This window comes from Oncorhynchus nerka, linkage group LG7 (assembly GCF_034236695.1).
Source record: "Oncorhynchus nerka isolate Pitt River linkage group LG7, Oner_Uvic_2.0, whole genome shotgun sequence".
Taxonomy (NCBI): Eukaryota; Metazoa; Chordata; class Actinopteri; order Salmoniformes; family Salmonidae; genus Oncorhynchus; species Oncorhynchus nerka.
The window spans coordinates 7101595-7126642 of NC_088402.1; the positions used below are offsets into that span (position 1 = coordinate 7101595).

The 25048-nt window shown below is 33.5% G+C and overlaps 1 protein-coding gene across 1 annotated transcript in view; it reads right to left on the bottom strand.

Moving 5' to 3' along the window:
- rims3 (regulating synaptic membrane exocytosis 3) overlaps positions 1-25048 on the bottom strand; it is a 207612-nt gene that overhangs the window by 18633 nt on the left and 163931 nt on the right. Inside the window, exon 3 of the mRNA XM_065020030.1 lies at positions 6127-6239. Coding sequence (XP_064876102.1) covers positions 6127-6239 — 113 coding nt within the window. The remainder of the gene's footprint in view (positions 1-6126; positions 6240-25048) is intronic.

Below are 25048 nucleotides of genomic sequence, written 5' to 3' on the forward strand. Positions count from 1 at the left end.
ACCATCTGGCATCTAATGTAGAGCCATCCCCCTATTCATACACCATCTGGCATCTAATGTAGAGCCATCCTCCTATTCATACACCATCTGGCATCTAATGTAGAGCCCTCCCCCTATTCATACACCATCTGGTATCTAATGTAGAGCCATCCTCCTATTCATACACCATCTGGTATCTAATGTAGAGCCATCCTCCTATTCATACACCATCTGGCATCTAATGCATCTAATGTAGAGCCATCCTCCTATTCATACACCATCTGGTATCTAATGTAGAGCCCTCCTTCTATTCATACACCATCTGGTATCTAATGTAGAGCCATCCCCCTATTCATACACCATCTGGCATCTAATGTAGAGCCATCCCCCTATTCAGACACCATCTGGTATCTAATGTAGAGCCCTCCTTCTATTCATACACCATCTGGCATCTAATGTAGAGCCATCCTCCTATTCATACACCATCTGGCATCTAATGTAGAGCCATCCTCCTATTCATACACCATCTGGCATCTAATGTAGAGCCATCCCCTATTCATACACCATCTGGCATCTAATGTAGAGCCATCCCCTATTCATACACCATCTGGTATCTAATGTAGAGCCCTCCCCCTATTCATACACCATCTGGTATCTAATGTAGAGCCATCCTCCATTTCATACACCATCTGGTATCTAATGTAGAGCCCTCCCCCTATTCATACACCATCTGGTATCTAATGTAGAGCCATCCTCCTATTCATACACCATCTGGTATCTAATGTAGAGCCCTCCTCCTATTCATACACCATCTGGTATCTAATGTAGAGCCATCCTCCTATTCATACACCATCTGGTATCTAATGTAGAGCCATCCTCCTATTCATACACCATCTGGTATCTAATGTAGAGCCATCCTCCTATTCATACACCATCTGGTATCTAATGTAGAGCCCTCCTTCTATTCATACACCATCTGGTATCTAATGTAGAGCCCTCCTTCTATTCATACACCATCTGGTATCTAATGTAGAGCCCTCCTTCTATTCATACACCATCTGGCATCTAATGTAGAGCCATCCTCCTATTCATACACCATCTGGCATCTAATGTAGAGCCATCCTCCTATTCATACACCATCTGGCATCTAATGTAGAGCCATCCCCCTATTCATACACCATCTGGCATCTAATGTAGAGCCATCCCCCTATTCATACACCATCTGGTATCTAATGTAGAGCCCTCCCCCTATTCATACACCATCTGGTATCTAATGTAGAGCCATCCTCCTATTCATACACCATCTGGTATCTAATGTAGAGCCATCCTCCTATTCATACACCATCTGGTATCTAATGTAGAGCCCTCCTCCTATTCATACACCATCTGGTATCTAATGTAGAGCCCTCCTTCTATTCATACACCATCTGGTATCTAATGTAGAGCCCTCCCCCTATTCATACACTATCTGGTATCTAATGTAGAGCCATCCTCCTATTCATACACCATCTGGTATCTAATGTAGAGCCCTCCTCCTATTCATACACCATCTGGTATCTAATGTAGAGCCCTCCTTCTATTCATACACCATCTGGCATCTAATGTAGAGCCATCCTCCTATTCATACACCATCTGGCATCTAATGTAGAGCCATCCTCCTATTCATACACCATCTGGCATCTAATGTAGAGCCATCCCCCTATTCATACACCATCTGGCATCTAATGTAGAGCCATCCCCCTATTCATACACCATCTGGTATCTAATGTAGAGCCCTCCCCCTATTCATACACCATCTGGTATCTAATGTAGAGCCATCCTCCTATTCATACACCATCTGGTATCTAATGTAGAGCCATCCTCCTATTCATACACCATCTGGTATCTAATGTAGAGCCCTCCTCCTATTCATACACCATCTGGTATCTAATGTAGAGCCCTCCTTCTATTCATACACCATCTGGTATCTAATGTAGAGCCCTCCCCCTATTCATACACTATCTGGTATCTAATGTAGAGCCATCCTCCTATTCATACACCATCTGGTATCTAATGTAGAGCCCTCCTTCTATTCATACATCATCTGGCATCTAATGTAGAGCCATCCTCCTATTCATACACCATCTGGCATCTAATGTAGAGCCATCATCCTATTCATACACCATCTGGCATCTAATGTAGAGCCATCCTCCTATTCATACACCATCTGGCATCTAATGTAGAGCCATCCCCCTATTCATACACCATCTGGCATCTAATGTAGAGCCATCCTCCTATTCATACACCATCTGGCATCTAATGTAGAGCCCTCCTCCTATTCATACACCATCTGGTATCTAATGTAGAGCCCTCCTCCTATTCATATACCATCTGGTATCTAATGTAGAGCCATCCTTCTATTCATGTACCATCTGGCATCTAATGTAGAGCCATCCCCCTATTCATACACCATCTGGTATCTAATGTAGAGCCATCCTCCTATTCATACACCATCTGGCATCTAATGTAGAGCCATCATCCTATTCATACACCATCTGGCATCTAATGTAGAGCCATCCCCCTATTCATACACCATCTGGCATCTAATGTAGAGCCATCCCCCTATTCATACACCATCTGGCATCTAATGTAGAGCCCTACCTCTATTCAAACACCATCTGGCATCTAATGTAGAGCCCTCCCCCTATTCATACACCATCTGGTATCTAATGTAGAGCCCTCCTTCTATTCATACACCATCTGGCATCTAATGTAGAGCCATCCTCCTATTCATACACCATCTGGCATCTAATGTAGAGCCATCCTCCTATTCATACACCATCTGGCATCTAATGTAGAGCCATCCCCCTATTATTCATACACCATCTGGCATCTAATGTAGAGCCATCCCCCTATTCATACACCATCTGGTATCTAATGTAGAGCCCTCCCCCTATTCATACACCATCTGGTATCTAATGTAGAGCCATCCTCCTATTCATACACCATATGGTATCTAATGTAGAGCCCTCCTCCTATTCATACACCATCTGGTATCTAATGTAGAGCCCTCCTTCTATTCATACACCATCTGGTATCTAATGTAGAGCCATCCTCCTATTCATACACCATCTGGTATCTAATGTAGAGCCATCCTCCTATTCATACACCATCTGGCATCTAATGTAGAGCCATCCTCCTATTCATACACCATCTGGCATCTAATGTAGAGCCATCCTCCTATTCATACACCATCTGGTATCTACTGTAGAGCCCTCCTTCTATTCATACACCATCTGGCATCTAATGTAGAGCCATCCTCCTATTCATACACCATCTGGCATCTAATGTAGAGCCATCCTCCTATTCATACACCATCTGGCATCTAATGTAGAGCCATCCTCCTATTCATACACCATCTGGCATCTAATGTAGAGCCCTCCTCCTATTCATACACCATCTGGTATCTAATGTAGAGCCATCCCCCTATTCATACACCATCTGGTATCTAATGTAGAGCCCTCCCCCTATTCATACACCATCTGGTATCTAATGTAGAGCCCTCCTCCTATTCATACACCATCTGGTATCTAATGTAGAGCCCTCCTCCTATTCATACACCATCTGGTATCTAATGTAGAGCCCTCCTCCTATTCATACACCATCTGGTATCTAATGTAGAGCCATCCTCCTATTCATACACCATCTGGCATCTAATGTAGAGCCCTACCCCTATTCAAACACCATCTGGTATCTAATGTAGAGCCCTCCCCCTATTCATACACCATCTGGTATCTAATGTAGAGCCATCCTCCTATTCATACACCATCTGGCATCTAATGTAGAGCCATCCTCCTATTCATACACCATCTGGCATCTAATGTAGAGCCCTCCCCCTATTCATACACCATCTGGCATCTAATGTAGAGCCATCCTCCTATTCATACACCATCTGGCATCTAATGTAGAGCCCTCCCCCTATTCATACACCATCTGGTATCTAATGTAGAGCCATCCTCCTATTCATACACCATCTGGTATCTAATGTAGAGCCATCCTCCTATTCATACACCATCTGGCATCTAATGTAGAGCCCTCCCCCTATTCATACACCACCTGGTATCTAATGTAGAGCCCTCCCCCTATTCATACACCATCTGGTATCTAATGTAGAGCCATCCCCCTATTCATACACCATCTGATATCTAATGTAGAGCCATCCCCCTATTCATACACCATCTGGTATCTAATGTAGAGCCCTCCCCCTATTCATCTTTAGAGCAGCAAACACTGAAGGGGGAGGAGCTAGACAGTGCATTCGGGAAAGTTTTCAGAGCCCTTGACTTGTTCCACATTTTGATACGTTACAGCCTTATTCTAAAATGGATAACATTTATTGAATTAGTGAACACAATACCCCATAATGACAACACGAAAAACATGTATTTTTTTTTTTTACACAGAAATACCTTTTTTCGTAAGTATTCAAAACCCTTCGCTATTGTACGAATATTTTAAAATAATACACAAAGCAGAGGACGAGAGGTTGAGAGGGAATTAACAAGCAATGGAAAAAGTGTTTTTTCTGTAATAGGGAATTAACGATCAATGGGTCAGAGACATGGAAGGAATGTGTTTAGGCATTGAGCCTGAAACAGGATACTTGTTATTTGGCCATTGACCCAGTTTTATTGCAAGGAATTCAAAATGGTCAACCATAGGCTAGGGTTGGGTTGGGTTATAAAACTACATGCTCTCCCTTTGTTCTGTGGAGAGAATCACTGAGGACAGGGGAGAATAAACATCTACCTCTCAGTATAACATCTATGATTTGTTCTCTTTGAATATATATATTTTTCTCCCCCTGATTTGCTTTGGGGTCTGTGTTATTGAATAGTAACATCAACTGCTAACACAACGAGACTCGAAATTGAGATATTTCTACAACTTGACTGGAGTCCACCTGTGGTAAAAACAATTGTTTGAACATGATTTGGATCTGGGGAAGGGTACCAAAACATTTTTGCAGCATTGAAGGTCCCCAAGAACACAGGGGTCTCCATCATTCTCAAATGGAAGAAGTTTGGAACCACCAAGGCTCATTCTAGAGCTGGCCGCCCGGCCTAACTGAGCAAACGGGGAAGAAGGGCGTCGGTCAGGGAGAGTTCCTGGAGAACCTTCCAGAATGACAACTATCTCTGCAGATGGTTGTCCACCAATCAGGACTTTGTGGTAGAGTGGCCAGACGGAAGCCACTCTTCAATAAAAGTCACATGAGAGCCGGCTTGGAGTTTGCCAAAAGGCACCTAAAGGACTCTCAGTCCATGAGAAACAGGATTCTCTGGTCTGATGAAACAAAGATTGTACTCTATGGCCTGAATGCCAAGAGTCAAGTCTGGAGGAAACCTGGCACCATCCCTACGGTGAAGCCTGGTGGTGGCAGCATCATGCTGTGGGGATGTTTTTCAGCGGCAGGTACTGGGAGACTAGTCCGGATGGTGGGAAAGATGAACGGAGCAAAGTACAGAGAGATCCTTGATGAAAACCTGCTCCAGAGTGCTCAGCACCTCAGACTGGGGTGAAATTTCACCTTCCAACAGGACAACGACCCTAAGCACACAGCCAAGACAACGCAGGACAAGTCTCTGAATGTCCTTGTGGCCCAGCCAAAGCCTGGACTTGAACCCGATGGAACATCTCTGGAGAGACCTGAAAATAGCTGTGCAGCGACGCTCCCCGTCCAACCTGACAGAGCTTGAGAGGATCTGCAGAGAGGAATGGGAGAAACTCCCCAAATACAGGTGTGCCAAGCTTGTAGCGTCATACCAAAGAAGTCTCGAGCTAGTAATCGCTGCCAAAGATGCTTCAACAAAGTACTGAGTAAAGTGTCTGAATACTTATGTAAATATGATATCAGTTTTTTTATTTATAATAAAGTAGCAAAAATAACAAAAAAACTGTTTTTGCTTTGTCATTTTGGGGTATTGTGAGTAGATTGATGAGGCAATTATTTTTTTGAAAAAAATGAATGAAAATGTGGGAAAAGTCAAGGGGTCTGAATACTTTCTGAAAGCTAGAGTAAAGCTAGAGTAAAGACATAATTGCATATATTATACTATCACATCACAGAAGCTGTTTTCAGACAGAGACTCCAATGATCTGATTTACCCATGGAGGGAGTGGCTAGTGTCTGTCGGCCTACGATCTGGGCGGGGCCTAGTCCATCCAGGAAGTCACTAAACTGGCTCTCTGGACCCATACGAGTAGGGGGGAAGATAAACCTAGACAGGGAGAGAATGAACGAGTGATGGTTAGATGGTGGTTTCATTAATGACATGTAGCAGGAGACAGTGAGGGCTACAACATGGCCTGAACCATAGGTCCAGTGGTGGAGAGCTGGGCCGTTGAGATTAGGCAGAACAACGCTCTCGTACAACAGTTACAGAACTAGTAATATACGAGTAACATAATTTATGTCTGCGTTGTTGGAGTTGATGCTGCCGTGGGTGGAAACCTGGCATATTTAGTATTATTTAGTATTGTCTAGAACTAAGGTAGCATTTATAACGTACATTCTGTCAAAGCTGTCAGAGTTGGTGCTGGATGGACAGATGGATGGTAATATAATGATAGATGGATGGTAATATAATGATAGATGGATGGATGGTAATATAATGATGGATGGATGGTAATATAATGATAGATGGATGGATGGTAATATAATGATAGATGGATGGTGATATAATGATAGATGGATGGTAATATAATGATAGATGGATGGTAATATAATGATAGATGGATGGTAATATAATGATAGATGGATGGTAATATAATGATAGATGGATGGTAATATAATGATGGATGGATGGTAATATAATGTTAGATGGATGGTAATATAATGGATGGTAATATAATGATAGATAGATGGATGGTATATAATGATGGATGTAATATAATGACAGATGGATGGGTAATATAATGATAGATGGATGGTAATATAATAGATGGATGGTAATATAATGTTAGATGGATGGTAATATAATGATGGATGGTAATATAATGATAGATAGATGGATGGTAATATGAATGTAATATAATAGATGGATGGATGGTAATATAATGATAGATGGATGATAATATAAATGATGGATGGATGATAGATGGATGGTAATATAATGAAAGATGGATGGTAATATAATGATGGATGGATGGTAATATAATGATGGATGGATGGTAATATAATGATGGATGGTAATATAATGATAGATGGATGGATGGTAATATAATGATGGATGGATGGATGGTAATATAATGATAGATGGATGGTAATATAATGATATATGGATGGTAATATAATGATAGATGGATGGTAATATAATGATGGATGGTAATATAATGATAGATGGATGGATGGTAATATAATGGATGGATGGTAATATAATGATAGATGGATGGTAATATAATGATAGATGGATGGTGATATATTGATAGATGGATGGTAATATAATGACAGATAGATGGATGGTAATATAATGATAGATGGATGGATGGTAATATAATGATGGATGGATGGTAATATAATGACAGATGGATGGATGGTAATATAATGACAGATGGATGGTAATATAATGATAGATGGATGGATGGTAATATATTGATAGATGGATGGTAATATAATGATAGATGGATGGATGGCAATATATTGATAGATGGATGGTAATATAATGACAGATGGATGGTAATATAATGATAGATGGATGGATGGTAATATAATTGATAGATGGATGGTAATATAATGATAGATGGATGGTAATATATTGATAGATGGATGGTAATATAATGATAGATGGATGGTAATATAATGACAGATGGATGGATGGGAATATAATGACAGATGGATGGTAATATATTGATAGATGGATGGTAATATAATGATAGATGGATGGTAATATAATGATAGATGGATGGTAATATAATGATAGATGGATGGTGATATAATGACAGATGGATGGATGGTAATATAAATAGATGGATGGTAATATAATGATGGATGGATGGTAATATAATGACAGATGGATGGTAATATAGTGATAGATGGATGGATGGTAATATAATGACAGATGGATGGTAATATAATGATAGATGGATGGTAATATATGGATAGATGGATGGTAATATAATGATAGATGGATGGTAAATGATAGATGGATGGTAATATAATGATAGATGGATGGATGATAGATGGATGGTAATATAATGATAGATGGATGGATGGTAATATAATGATAGATGGATGGTAATATAATGATAGATGGATGGATGTAATATAGATGGATGGATGATGGATGGATGGTAATATATAGATGGATGGAGTAATATAATGACAGATGGATGGATTGATGGTAATATAATGATGGATGGATGGATGGTAATATAATGATAGATGGATGTAATATAATGATGGATGGATGGTAATATAATGATAGATGGATGGTAATATAATGATAGATGGATGGATGGTAATATAATGATGGAGATGGATGGATGGTAATATAATGATAGATGGATGGATATGGATGGTAATATAATGATAGATGGATGGATAATATAATGACAGATGGATGATAATATAATGATAGATGGATGGATGGTAATATAATGATAGATGGATGGTAATATAATGATGGATGGTAATATAATGATAGATGGATGGATGGTAATATAATGATAGATGGATGGTAATATAATGATAGATGGATGGTAATATAATGTTAGATGGATGGTAATATAATGATGGATGGTAATATAATGATAGATAGATGGATGGTAATATAATGATGGATGGTAATATAATGACAGATGGATGGATGGTAATATAATGATAGATGGATGGTAACATAATGATGGATGGTAATATAATGATAGATGGATGGTAATATAATGATGGATGGTAATATAATGAAAGATGGATGTAATATAATAGATGGATGGTAATATAATGATGGATGGATGGGATGGATGGTAATATAATGATAGATGGATGGATGGTAATATAAATATGAATGGATGTAATATAATGAGATGGATGGTAATATAATGATATATGGATGGTAATATAATGATGGATGGATGGTAATATAATGATGGATGGTAATATAATGATAGATGGATGGATGGTAATATAATGATGGATGGATGGTAATATAATGATAGATGGATGGATGGTAATATAATGATAGATGGATGGTAATATAATGATAGATGGATGGTAATATAATGATAGATGGATGGTGATATATTGATAGATGGATGGTAATATAATGACAGATAGATGGATGGTAATATAATGATAGATGGATGGATGGTAATATAATGATGGATGGATGGTAATATAATGACAGATGGATGGATAGTAATATAATGACAGATGGATGGTAATATAATGATAGATGGATGGATGGTATATATAGATGGATGTAATATAATGATAGATGGATGGATGGCAATATATTGATAGATGGATGGTAATATAATGACAGATGGATGGTAATGATAGATGGATGGATGGTAATATATTGATAGATGGATGGTAATATAATGATAGATGGATGGTAATATATTGATAGATGGATGGTAATATAATGATAGATGGATGGTAATATAATGATAGATGGATGGTAATATAATGATAGATGGATGGTGATATAATGACAGATGGATGGATGGTAATATAATGATAGATGGATGGTAATATAATGATGGATGGATGGTAATATAATGACAGATGGATGGTAATATAGTGATAGATGGATGGATGGTAATATAATGACAGATGGATGGTAATATAATGATAGATGGATGGTAATATATGGATAGATGGATGGTAATATAATGATAGATGGATGGTAATATATTGATAGATGGATGGTAATATAATGATAGATGGATGGTGATATAATGATAGATGGATGGTAATATAATGATAGATGGATGGATGGTAATATAATGATAGATGGATGGTAATATAATGATAGATGGATGGATGCTAATATAATGATAGATAGATGGATGGTAATATAATGATGGATGGATGGTAATATAATGATAGATGGATGGATGGTAATATAATGACAGATGGATGGATGGTAATATAATGACAGATTGATGGTAATATAATGATGGATGGATGGTAATATAATGATAGATGGATGGTAATATAATGATGGATGGATGGTAATATAATGATAGATGGATGGTAATATAATGATAGATGGATGGATGGTAATATAATGACAGATGGATGGTAATATAATGACAGATGGATGGTAATATAATGATAGATGGATGGATGGTAATATAATGATAGATGGATGGTAATATAATGACAGATGGATGGATGGTAATATAATGACAGATGGATGGTAATATAATGATAGATGGATGGTAATATATTGATAGATGGATGGTAATATATTGATAGATGGATGGTAATATAATGATAGATGGATGGTAATATAATGATAGATGGATGGTAATATAATGATAGATGGATGGTAATATAATGATAGATGGATGGTAATATAATGATGGATGGATGGTAATATAATGACAGATGGATGGATGGTAATATAATGACAGATGGATGGTAATATAATGATAGATGGATGGTAATATATTGATAGATGGATGGTAATATATTGATAGATGGATGGTAATATAATGATAGATGGATGGTAATATAATGATAGATGGATGGTAATATAATGATGGATGGATGGTAATATAATGACAGATGGATGGATGGTAATATAATGACAGATGGATGGTAATATAATGATAGATGGATGGATGGTAATATATTGATAGATGGATGGTAATATAATGATAGATGGATGGTGATATAATGATAGATGGATGGTAATATAATGATAGATGGATGGATGGTAATATAATGATAGATGGATGGTAATATAATGATAGATGGATGGATGCTAATATAATGATAGATAGATGGATGGTAATATAATGATGGATGGATGGTAATATAATGATAGATGGATGGATGGTAATATAATGACAGATGGATGGATGGTAATATAATGACAGATTGATGGTAATATAATGATGGATGGATGGATGGTAATATAATGATAGATGGATGGTAATATAATGATGGATGGATGGTAATATAATGATAGATGGATGGTAATATAATGATAGATGGATGGATGGTAATATAATGACAGATGGATGGTAATATAATGACAGATGGATGGTAATATAATGATAGATGGATGGATGGTAATATAATGATAGATGGATGGTAATATAATGATGGATGGTAATATAATGACAGATGGATGGTAATATAATGATAGATGGATGGATGGTAATATAATGATAGATGGATGGTAATATAATGATAGATGGATGGATGGTAATATAATGACAGATGGATGATAATATAATGATAGATGGATGGATGGTAATATAATGATAGATGGATGGTAATATAATGATGGATGGTAATATAATGATAGATGGATGGATGGTAATATAATGATAGATGGATGGTAATATAATGATAGATGGATGGTAATATAATGTTAGATGGATGGTAATATAATGATGGATGATAATATAATGATAGATAGATGGATGGTAATATAATGATGGATGGTAATATAATGACAGATGGATGGATGGTAATATAATGATAGATGGATGGTAACATAATGATGGATGGTAATATAATGATAGATGGATGGTAATATAATGATGGATGGTAATATAATGAAAGATGGATGGTAATATAATGATGGATGGATGGTAATATAATGATGGATGGATGGTAATATAATGATGGATGGTAATATAATGATAGATGGATGGATGGTAATATAATGATGGATGGATGGATGGTAATATAATGATGGATGGATGGTAATATAATGATATATGGATGGTAATATAATGATGGATGGATGGTAATATAATGATGGATGGTAATATAATGATAGATGGATGGATGGTAATATAATGATGGATGGATGGTAATATAATGATAGATGGATGGATGGTAATATAATGATAGATGGATGGTAATATAATGATAGATGGATGGTAATATAATGATAGATGGATGGTGATATATTGATAGATGGATGGTAATATAATGACAGATAGATGGATGGTAATATAATGATAGATGGATGGATGGTAATATAATGATGGATGGATGGTAATATAATGACAGATGGATGGATGGTAATATAATGACAGATGGATGGTAATATAATGATAGATGGATGGATGGTAATATATTGATAGATGGATGGTAATATAATGATAGATGGATGGATGGCAATATATTGATAGATGGATGGTAATATAATGACAGATGGATGGTAATATAATGATAGATGGATGGATGGTAATATATTGATAGATGGATGGTAATATAATGATAGATGGATGGTAATATATTGATAGATGGATGGTAATATAATGATAGATGGATGGTAATATAATGACAGATGGATGGATGGGAATATAATGACAGATGGATGGTAATATATTGATAGATGGATGGTAATATAATGATAGATGGATGGTAATATAATGATAGATGGATGGTAATATAATGATAGATGGATGGTGATATAATGACAGATGGATGGATGGTAATATAATGATAGATGGATGGTAATATAATGATGGATGGATGGTAATATAATGACAGATGGATGGTAATATAGTGATAGATGGATGGATGGTAATATAATGACAGATGGATGGTAATATAATGATAGATGGATGGTAATATATGGATAGATGGATGGTAATATAATGATAGATGGATGGTAATATAATGATAGATGGATGGTGATATAATGATAGATGGATGGTAATATAATGATAGATGGATGGATGGTAATATAATGATAGATGGATGGTAATATAATGATAGATGGATGGATGCTAATATAATGATAGATAGATGGATGGTAATATAATGATGGATGGATGGTAATATAATGACAGATGGATGGTAATATAGTGATAGATGGATGGATGGTAATATAATGACAGATGGATGGTAATATAATGATAGATGGATGGTAATATATGGATAGATGGATGGTAATATAATGATAGATGGATGGTAATATAATGATAGATGGATGGTGATATAATGATAGATGGATGGTAATATAATGATAGATGGATGGATGGTAATATAATGATAGATGGATGGTAATATAATGATAGATGGATGGATGCTAATATAATGATAGATAGATGGATGGTAATATAATGATGGATGGATGGTAATATAATGATAGATGGATGGATGGTAATATAATGACAGATGGATGGATGGTAATATAATGACAGATTGATGGTAATATAATGATGGATGGATGGATGGTAATATAATGATAGATGGATGGTAATATAATGATGGATGGATGGTAATATAATGATAGATGGATGGTAATATAATGATAGATGGATGGATGGTAATATAATGACAGATGGATGGTAATATAATGACAGATGGATGGTAATATAATGATAGATGGATGGATGGTAATATAATGATAGATGGATGGTAATATAATGACAGATGGATGGATGGTAATATAATGACAGATGGATGGTAATATAATGATAGATGGATGGTAATATATTGATAGATGGATGGTAATATATTGATAGATGGATGGTAATATAATGATAGATGGATGGTAATATAATGATAGATGGATGGTAATATAATGATAGATGGATGGTAATATAATGATAGATGGATGGTAATATAATGATGGATGGATGGTAATATAATGACAGATGGATGGATGGTAATATAATGACAGATGGATGGTAATATAATGATAGATGGATGGTAATATATTGATAGATGGATGGTAATATATTGATAGATGGATGGTAATATAATGATAGATGGATGGTAATATAATGATAGATGGATGGTAATATAATGATGGATGGATGGTAATATAATGACAGATGGATGGATGGTAATATAATGACAGATGGATGGTAATATAATGATAGATGGATGGATGGTAATATATTGATAGATGGATGGTAATATAATGATAGATGGATGGTAATATATTGATAGATGGATGGTAATATAATGATAGATGGATGGTAATATAATGACAGATGGATGGATGGAATATAATGACAGATGGATGGTAATATATTGATAGATGGATGGTAATATAATGATAGATGGATGGAAATATAATGATAGATGGATGGTAATATAATGATAGATGGATGGTAATATAATGATAGATGGATGGTAATATAATGATAGATGGATGGTAATATAATGACAGATGGATGGTAATATAATGATAATGGATAGTAATATAGTGATAGATGGATGGTAATATAATGATGGATGGATGGTAATATAATGACAGATGGATGGATGGATGGTAATATAATGACAGATGGATGGTAATATAATGATAGATGGATGGATGGTAATATATTGATAGATGGATGGTAATATAATGATAGATGGATGGTAATATATTGATAGATGGATGGTAATATAATGATAGATGGATGGTAATATAATGATAGATGGATGCTAATATATAATGATAGATGGATGGTAATATAATGATGGATGGATGGTAATATAATGATAGATGGATGGATGGTAATATAATGACAGATGGATGGATGGTAATATAATGACAGATTGATGGTAATATAATGATGGATGGATGGATGGTAATATAATGATAGATGGATGGTAATATAATGATGGATGGATGGTAATATAATGATAGATGGATGGTAATATAATGATAGATGGATGGATGGTAATATAATGACAGATGGATGGTAATATAATGACAGATGGATGGTAATATAATGATAGATGGATGGATGGTAATATAATGATAGATGGATGGTAATATAATGACAGATGGATGGATGGTAATATAATGATAGATGGATGGTAATATAATGATAGATGGATGGATGCTAATATAATGATAGATAGATGGATGGTAATATAATGATGGATGGATGGTAATATAATGATAGATGGATGGATGGTAATATAATGACAGATGGATGGATGGTAATATAATGACAGATTGATGGTAATATAATGATGGATGGATGGATGGTAATATAATGATAGATGGATGGTAATATAATGATGGATGGATGGTAATATAATGATAGATGGATGGTAATATAATGATAGATGGATGGATGGTAATATAATGACAGATGGATGGTAATATAATGACAGATGGATGGTAATATAATGATAGATGGATGGATGGTAATATAATGATAGATGGATGGTAATATAATGACAGATGGATGGATGGTAATATAATGACAGATGGATGGTAATATAATGATAGATGGATGGTAATATATTGATAGATGGATGGTAACATATTGATAGATGGATGGTAATATAATGATAGATGGATGGTAATATAATGATAGATGGATGGTAATATAATGATAGATGGATGGTAATATAATGATAGATGGATGGTAATATAATGATGGATGGATGGTAATATAATGACAGATGGATGGATGGTAATATAATGACAGATGGATGGTAATATAATGATAGATGGATGGTAATATATTGATAGATGGATGGTAATATATTGATAGATGGATGGTAATATAATGATAGATGGATGGTAATATAATGATAGATGGATGGTAATATAATGATGGATGGATGGTAATATAATGACAGATGGATGGATGGTAATATAATGACAGATGGATGGTAATATAATGATAGATGGATGGATGGTAATATATTGATAGATGGATGGTAATATAATGATAGATGGATGGTAATATATTGATAGATGGATGGTAATATAATGATAGATGGATGGTAATATAATGACAGATGGATGGATGGGAATATAATGACAGATGGATGGTAATATATTGATAGATGGATGGTAATATAATGATAGATGGATGGAAATATAATGATAGATGGATGGAAGGTAATATAATGATAGATGGATGGTAATATAATGATAGATGGATGGTAATATAATGATAGATGGATGGTAATATAATGATAGATGGATGGTAATATAATGATAGATGGATGGTAATATAATGACAGATGGATGGTAATATAATGATAGATGGATGGATGGTAATATAGTGATAGATGGATGGTAATATAATGATGGACGGATGGTAATATAATGACAGATGGATGGGTGGATGGTAATATAATGACAGATGGATGGTAATATAATGACAGATGGATGGTAATATAATGATAGATGGATGGATGGTAATATAATGATAGATGGATGGTAATATAATGACAGATGGATGGATGGTAATATAATGACAGATGGATGGTAATATAATGATAGATGGATGGTAATATATTGATAGATGGATGGTAATATATTGATAGATGGATGGTAATATAATGATAGATGGATGGTAATATAATGATAGATGGATGGTAATATAATGATAGATGGATGGTAATATAATGATAGATGGATGGTAATATAATGATGGATGGATGGTAATATAATGACAGATGGATGGATGGTAATATAATGACAGATGGATGGTAATATAATGATAGATGGATGGTAATATATTGATAGATGGATGGTAATATATTGATAGATGGATGGTAATATAATGATAGATGGATGGTAATATAATGATAGATGGATGGTAATATAATGATGGATGGATGGTAATATAATGACAGATGGATGGATGGTAATATAATGACAGATGGATGGTAATATAATGATAGATGGATGGATGGTAATATATTGATAGATGGATGGTAATATAATGATAGATGGATGGTAATATAATGACAGATGGATGGTAATATAATGATAGATGGATGGATGGTAATATAGTGATAGATGGATGGTAATATAATGATGGATGGATGGTAATATAATGACAGATGGATGGATGGATGGTAATATAATGACAGATGGATGGTAATATAATGATAGATGGATGGATGGTAATATATTGATAGATGGATGGTAATATATTGATAGATGGATGGTAATATAATGATAGATGGATGGTAATATATTGATAGATGGATGGTAATATAATGATAGATGGATGGTAATATAATGATAGATGGATGGATGCTAATATAATGATAGATAGATGGATGGTAATATAATGATGGATGGATGGTAATATAATGATAGATGGATGGATGGTAATATAATGACAGATGGATGGATGGTAATATAATGACAGATTGATGGTAATATAATGATGGATGGATGGATGGTAATATAATGATAGATGGATGGTAATATAATGATGGATGGATGGTAATATAATGATAGATGGATGGTAATATAATGATAGATGGATGGATGGTAATATAATGACAGATGGATGGTAATATAATGACAGATGGATGGTAATATAATGATAGATGGATGGATGGTAATATAATGATAGATGGATGGTAATATAATGACAGATGGATGGATGGTAATATAATGACAGATGGATGGTAATATAATGATAGATGGATGGTAATATATTGATAGATGGATGGTAATATATTGATAGATGGATGGTAATATAATGATAGATGGATGGTAATATAATGATAGATGGATGGTAATATAATGATAGATGGATGGTAATATAATGATAGATGGATGGTAATATAATGATGGATGGATGGTAATATAATGACAGATGGATGGATGGTAATATAATGACAGATGGATGGTAATATAATGATAGATGGATGGTAATATATTGATAGATGGATGGTAATATATTGATAGATGGATGGTAATATAATGATAGATGGATGGTAATATAATGATAGATGGATGGTAATATAATGATGGATGGATGGTAATATAATGACAGATGGATGGATGGTAATATAATGACAGATGGATGGTAATATAATGATAGATGGATGGATGGTAATATATTGATAGATGGATGGTAATATAATGATAGATGGATGGTAATATATTGATAGATGGATGGTAATATAATGATAGATGGATGGTAATATAATGACAGATGGATGGATGGGAATATAATGACAGATGGATGGTAATATATTGATAGATGGATGGTAATATAATGATAGATGGATGGAAATATAATGATAGATGGATGGAAGGTAATATAATGATAGATGGATGGTAATATAATGATAGATGGATGGTAATATAATGATAGATGGATGGCTGGTAATATAATGATAGATGGATGGTAATATAATGATAGATGGATGGTAATATAATGACAGATGGATGGTAATATAATGATAGATGGATGGATGGTAATATAGTGATAGATGGATGGTAATATAATGATGGATGGATGGTAATATAATGACAGATGGATGGATGGATGGTAATATAATGACAGATGGATGGTAATATAATGATAGATGGATGGATGGTAATATATTGATAGATGGATGGTAATATAATGATAGATGGATGGTAATATAATGACAGATGGATGGATGGGAATATAATGACAGATGGATGGTAATATATTGATAGATGGATGGTAATATAATGATAGATGGATGGAAATATAATGATAGATGGATGGTAATATAATATAGATGGATAATATAATGATAGATGGATGGTAATATAATGATAGATGGATGGCTGGTAATATAATGATAGATGGATGGTAATATAATGATAGATGGATGGTAATATAATGACAGATGGATGGTAATATAATGATAGATGGATGGATGGTAATATAGTGATAGATGGATGGATGGTAATATAATGACAGATGGATGGTAATATAATGACAGATGGATGGATGGGAATATAATGACAGATGGATGGTAATATATTGATAGATGGATGGTGATATAATGATAGATTGATGGTAATATAATGATGGATGGATGGATGGTAATATAATGATAGATGGATGGTAATATAATGATGGATGGATGGTAATATAATGATAGATGGATGGTAATATAATGATAGATGGATGGATGGTAATATAATGACAGATGGATGGTAATATAATGACAGATGGATGGTAATATAATGATAGATGGATGGATGGTAATATAATGATAGATGGATGGTAATATAATGACAGATGGATGGATGGTAATATAATGACAGATGGATGGTAATATAATGATAGATGGATGGTAATATATTGATAGATGGATGGTAATATATTGATAGATGGATGGTAATATAATGATAGATGGATGGTAATATAATGATAGATGGATGGTAATATAATGATAGATGGATGGTAATATAATGATAGATGGATGGTAATATAATGATGGATGGATGGTAATATAATGACAGATGGATGGATGGTAATATAATGACAGATGGATGGTAATATAATGATAGATGGATGGTAATATATTGATAGATGGATGGTAATATATTGATAGATGGATGGTAATATAATGATAGATGGATGGTAATATAATGATAGATGGATGGTAATATAATGATGGATGGATGGTAATATAATGACAGATGGATGGATGGTAATATAATGACAGATGGATGGTAATATAATGATAGATGGATGGATGGTAATATATTGATAGATGGATGGTAATATAATGATAGATGGATGGTAATATATTGATAGATGGATGGTAATATAATGATAGATGGATGGTAATATAATGACAGATGGATGGATGGGAATATAATGACAGATGGATGGTAATATATTGATAGATGGATGGTAATATAATGATAGATGGATGGAAATATAATGATAGATGGATGGATGGTAATATAATGATAGATGGATGGTAATATAATGATAGATGGATGGTAATATAATGATAGATGGATGGCTGGTAATATAATGATAGATGGATGGTAATATAATGATAGATGGATGGTAATATAATGACAGATGGATGGTAATATAATGATAGATGGATGGATGGTAATATAGTGATAGATGGATGGTAATATAATGATGGATGGATGGTAATATAATGACAGATGGATGGATGGATGGTAATATAATGACAGATGGATGGTAATATAATGATAGATGGATGGATGGTAATATATTGATAGATGGATGGTAATATAATGATAGATGGATGGTAATATAATGACAGATGGATGGATGGGAATATAATGACAGATGGATGGTAATATATTGATAGATGGATGGTAATATAATGATAGATGGATGGAAATATAATGATAGATGGATGGAAGGTAATATAATGATAGATGGATGGTAATATAATGATAGATGGATGGTAATATAATGATAGATGGATGGCTGGTAATATAATGATAGATGGATGGTAATATAATGATAGATGGATGGTAATATAATGACAGATGGATGGTAATATAATGATAGATGGATGGATGGTAATATAGTGATAGATGGATGGATGGTAATATAATGACAGATGGATGGTAATATAATGACAGATGGATGGATGGTAATATAGTGATAGATGGATGGATGGTAATATGATGGATGGTAATATAATGACAGATGGATGGTAATATAATGATAGATGGATGGTAATATAATGACAGATGGATGGTAATATAATGATAGATGGATGTAATATAATGATGGATGGATGGTAATATAATGATAGATGGATGGATGGTAATATATATAGATGGATGGAAATATAATGATAGATGGATGGTAATATATTGATAGATGGAGATATAATGATAGATGGATGGTAATATAATGATGGATGGATGGTAATATAATGATAGATGGATGGTAATATAATGATAGATGGATGGTAATATAATGATATGGATGATAGATGGATGGATGGTAATATAATGATATATGGATGGATGGTAATATAATGATAGATGGATGGTAATATAATGATAGATGGATGGATGGTAATATAATGATAGATGGATGGTAATATAATGATAGAGATGGATGGTAATATAATGATGGATGGATGGTAATATAATGATAGATGGATGGTAATATAATGATAGATGGATGGATGCTAATATAATGATAGATAGATGGATGGTAATATAATGATAGATGGATGGATGGTAATATAATGACAGATGGATGGATGGTAATATAATGAAAGATTGATGGTAATATAATGATGGATGGATGGATGGTAATATAATGATAGATGGATGGTAATATAATGATAGATGGATGGTAATATAATGATGGATGGATGGTAATATAATGATAGATGGATGGTAATATAATGATAGATGGATGGATGGTAATATAATGACAGATGGATTGTAATATAATGACAGATGGATGGTAATATAATGATAGATGGATGGATGGTAATATAATGATAGATGGATGGTAATATAATGATAGATGGATGGTAATATAATGATAGATGGATGGATGCTAATATAATGATAGATGGATGGATGGTACTATAATGATGGATGGATGGTAATATAATGACAGATGGATGGTAATATAATGATAGATGGATGGATGGTAATATAATGATAGATGGATGGTAATATAATGATAGATGGATGGTAATATAATGATAGATGGATGGTAATATAATGATAGATGGATGGATGGTAATATAATGATAGATGGATGGTAATATAATGATAGATGGATGGATGCTAATATAATGATAGATGGATGGATGGTAATATAATGATGGATGGATGGTAATATAATGATAGATGGATGGTAATATAATGATAGATGGATGGTAATATAATGATAGATGGATGGTAATATAATGATAGATGGATGGTGATATAATGATAGATGGATGGTAATATAATGATAGATGGATGGATGGTAATATAATGATAGATGGATGGTAATATAATGATAGATGGATGGATGCTAATATAATGATAGATAGATGGATGGTAATATAATGATGGATGGATGGTAATATAATGATAGATGGATGGATGGTAATATAATGACAGATGGATGGATGGTAATATAATGATAGATGGATGGTAATATAATGATGGATGGATGGTAATATAATGATAGATGGATGGTAATATAATGATAGATGGATGGATGGTAATATAATGACAGATGGATGGTAATATAATGACAGATGGATGGTAATATAATGATAGATGGATGGATGGTAATATAATGATAGATGGATGGTAATATAATGACAGATGGATGGATGGTAATATAATGACAGATGGATGGTAATATAATGATAGATGGATGGTAATATATTGATAGATGGATGGTAATATATTGATAGATGGATGGTAATATAATGATAGATGGATGGTAATATAATGATAGATGGATGGTAATATAATGATAGATGGATGGTAATATAATGATAGATGGATGGTAATATAATGATGGATGGATGGTAATATAATGATAGATGGATGGTAATATAATGATAGATGGATGGTAATATAATGATGGATGGATGGTAATATAATGACAGATGGATGGATGGTAATATAATGACAGATGGATGGTAATATAATGATAGATGGATGGATGGTAATATATTGATAGATGGATGGTAATATATTGATAGATGGATGGTAATATAATGATAGATGGATGGTAATATAATGATAGATGGATGGTAATATAATGATGGATGGATGGTAATATAATGACAGATGGATGGATGGTAATATAATGACAGATGGATGGTAATATAATGATAGATGGATGGATGGTAATATATTGATAGATGGATGGTAATATAATGATAGATGGATGGTAATATATTGATAGATGGATGGTAATATAATGATAGATGGATGGTAATATAATGACAGATGGATGGATGGGAATATAATGACAGATGGATGGTAATATATTGATAGATGGATGGTAATATAATGATAGATGGATGGAAATATAATGATAGATGGATGGAAGGTAATATAATGATAGATGGATGGTAATATAATGATAGATGGATGGTAATATAATGATAGATGGATGGCTGGTAATATAATGATAGATGGATGGTAATATAATGATAGATGGATGGTAATATAATGACAGATGGATGGTAATATAATGATAGATGGATGGATGGTAATATAGTGATAGATGGATGGTAATATAATGATGGATGGATGGTAATATAATGACAGATGGATGGATGGTAATATAATGACAGATGGATGGTAATATAATGATAGATGGATGGATGGTAATATATTGATAGATGGATGGTAATATAATGATAGATGGATGGTAATATATTGATAGATGGATGGTAATATAATGATAGATGGATGGTAATATAATGATAGATGGATGGATGCTAATATAATGATAGATAGATGGATGGTAATATAATGATGGATGGATGGTAATATAATGATAGATGGATGGATGGTAATATAATGACAGATGGATGGATGGTAATATAATGACAGATTGATGGTAATGTAATGATGGATGGATGGATGGTAATATAATGATAGATGGATGGTAATATAATGATGGATGGATGGTAATATAATGATAGATGGATGGTAATATAATGATAGATGGATGGATGGTAATATAATGACAGATGGATGGTAATATAATGACAGATGGATGGTAATATAATGATAGATGGATGGATGGTAATATAATGATAGATGGATGGTAATATAATGACAGATGGATGGATGGTAATATAATGACAGATGGATGGTAATATAATGATAGATGGATGGTAATATATTGATAGATGGATGGTAATATATTGATAGATGGATGGTAATATAATGATAGATGGATGGTAATATAATGATAGATGGATGGTAATATAATGATAGATGGATGGTAATATAATGATAGATGGATGGTAATATAATGATGGATGGATGGTAATATAATGACAGATGGATGGATGGTAATATAATGACAGATGGATGGTAATATAATGATAGATGGATGGTAATATATTGATAGATGGATGGTAATATATTGATAGATGGATGGTAATATAATGATAGATGGATGGTAATATAATGATAGATGGATGGTAATATAATGACAGATGGATGGATGGTAATATAATGACAGATGGATGGTAATATAATGATAGATGGATGGATGGTAATATATTGATAGATGGATGGTAATATAATGATAGATGGATGGTAATATATTGATAGATGGATGGTAATATAATGATAGATGGATGGTAATATAATGACAGATGGATGGATGGGAATATAATGACAGATGGATGGTAATATATTGATAGATGGATGGTAATATAATGATAGATGGATGGAAATATAATGATAGATGGATGGAAGGTAATATAATGATAGATGGATGGTAATATAATGATAGATGGATGGTAATATAATGATAGATGGATGGCTGGTAATATAATGATAGATGGATGGTAATATAATGATAGATGGATGGTAATATAATGACAGATGGATGGTAATATAATGATAGATGGATGGATGGTAATATAGTGATAGATGGATGGTAATATAATGATGGATGGATGGTAATATAATGACAGATGGATGGATGGATGGTAATATAATGACAGATGGATGGTAATATAATGATAGATGGATGGATGGTAATATATTGATAGATGGATGGTAATATAATGATAGATGGATGGTAATATATTGATAGATGGATGGTAATATAATGATAGATGGATGGTAATATAATGACAGATGGATGGATGGGAATATAATGACAGATGGATGGTAATATATTGATAGATGGATGGTAATATAATGATAGATGGATGGAAATATAATGATAGATGGATGGAAGGTAATATAATGATAGATGGATGGTAATATAATGATAGATGGATGGTAATATAATGATAGATGGATGGCTGGTAATATAATGATAGATGGATGGTAATATAATGATAGATGGATGGTAATATAATGACAGATGGATGGTAATATAATGATAGATGGATGGATGGTAATATAGTGATAGATGGATGGATGGTAATATAATGATAGATGGATGGTGATATAATGATAGATGGATGGATGGT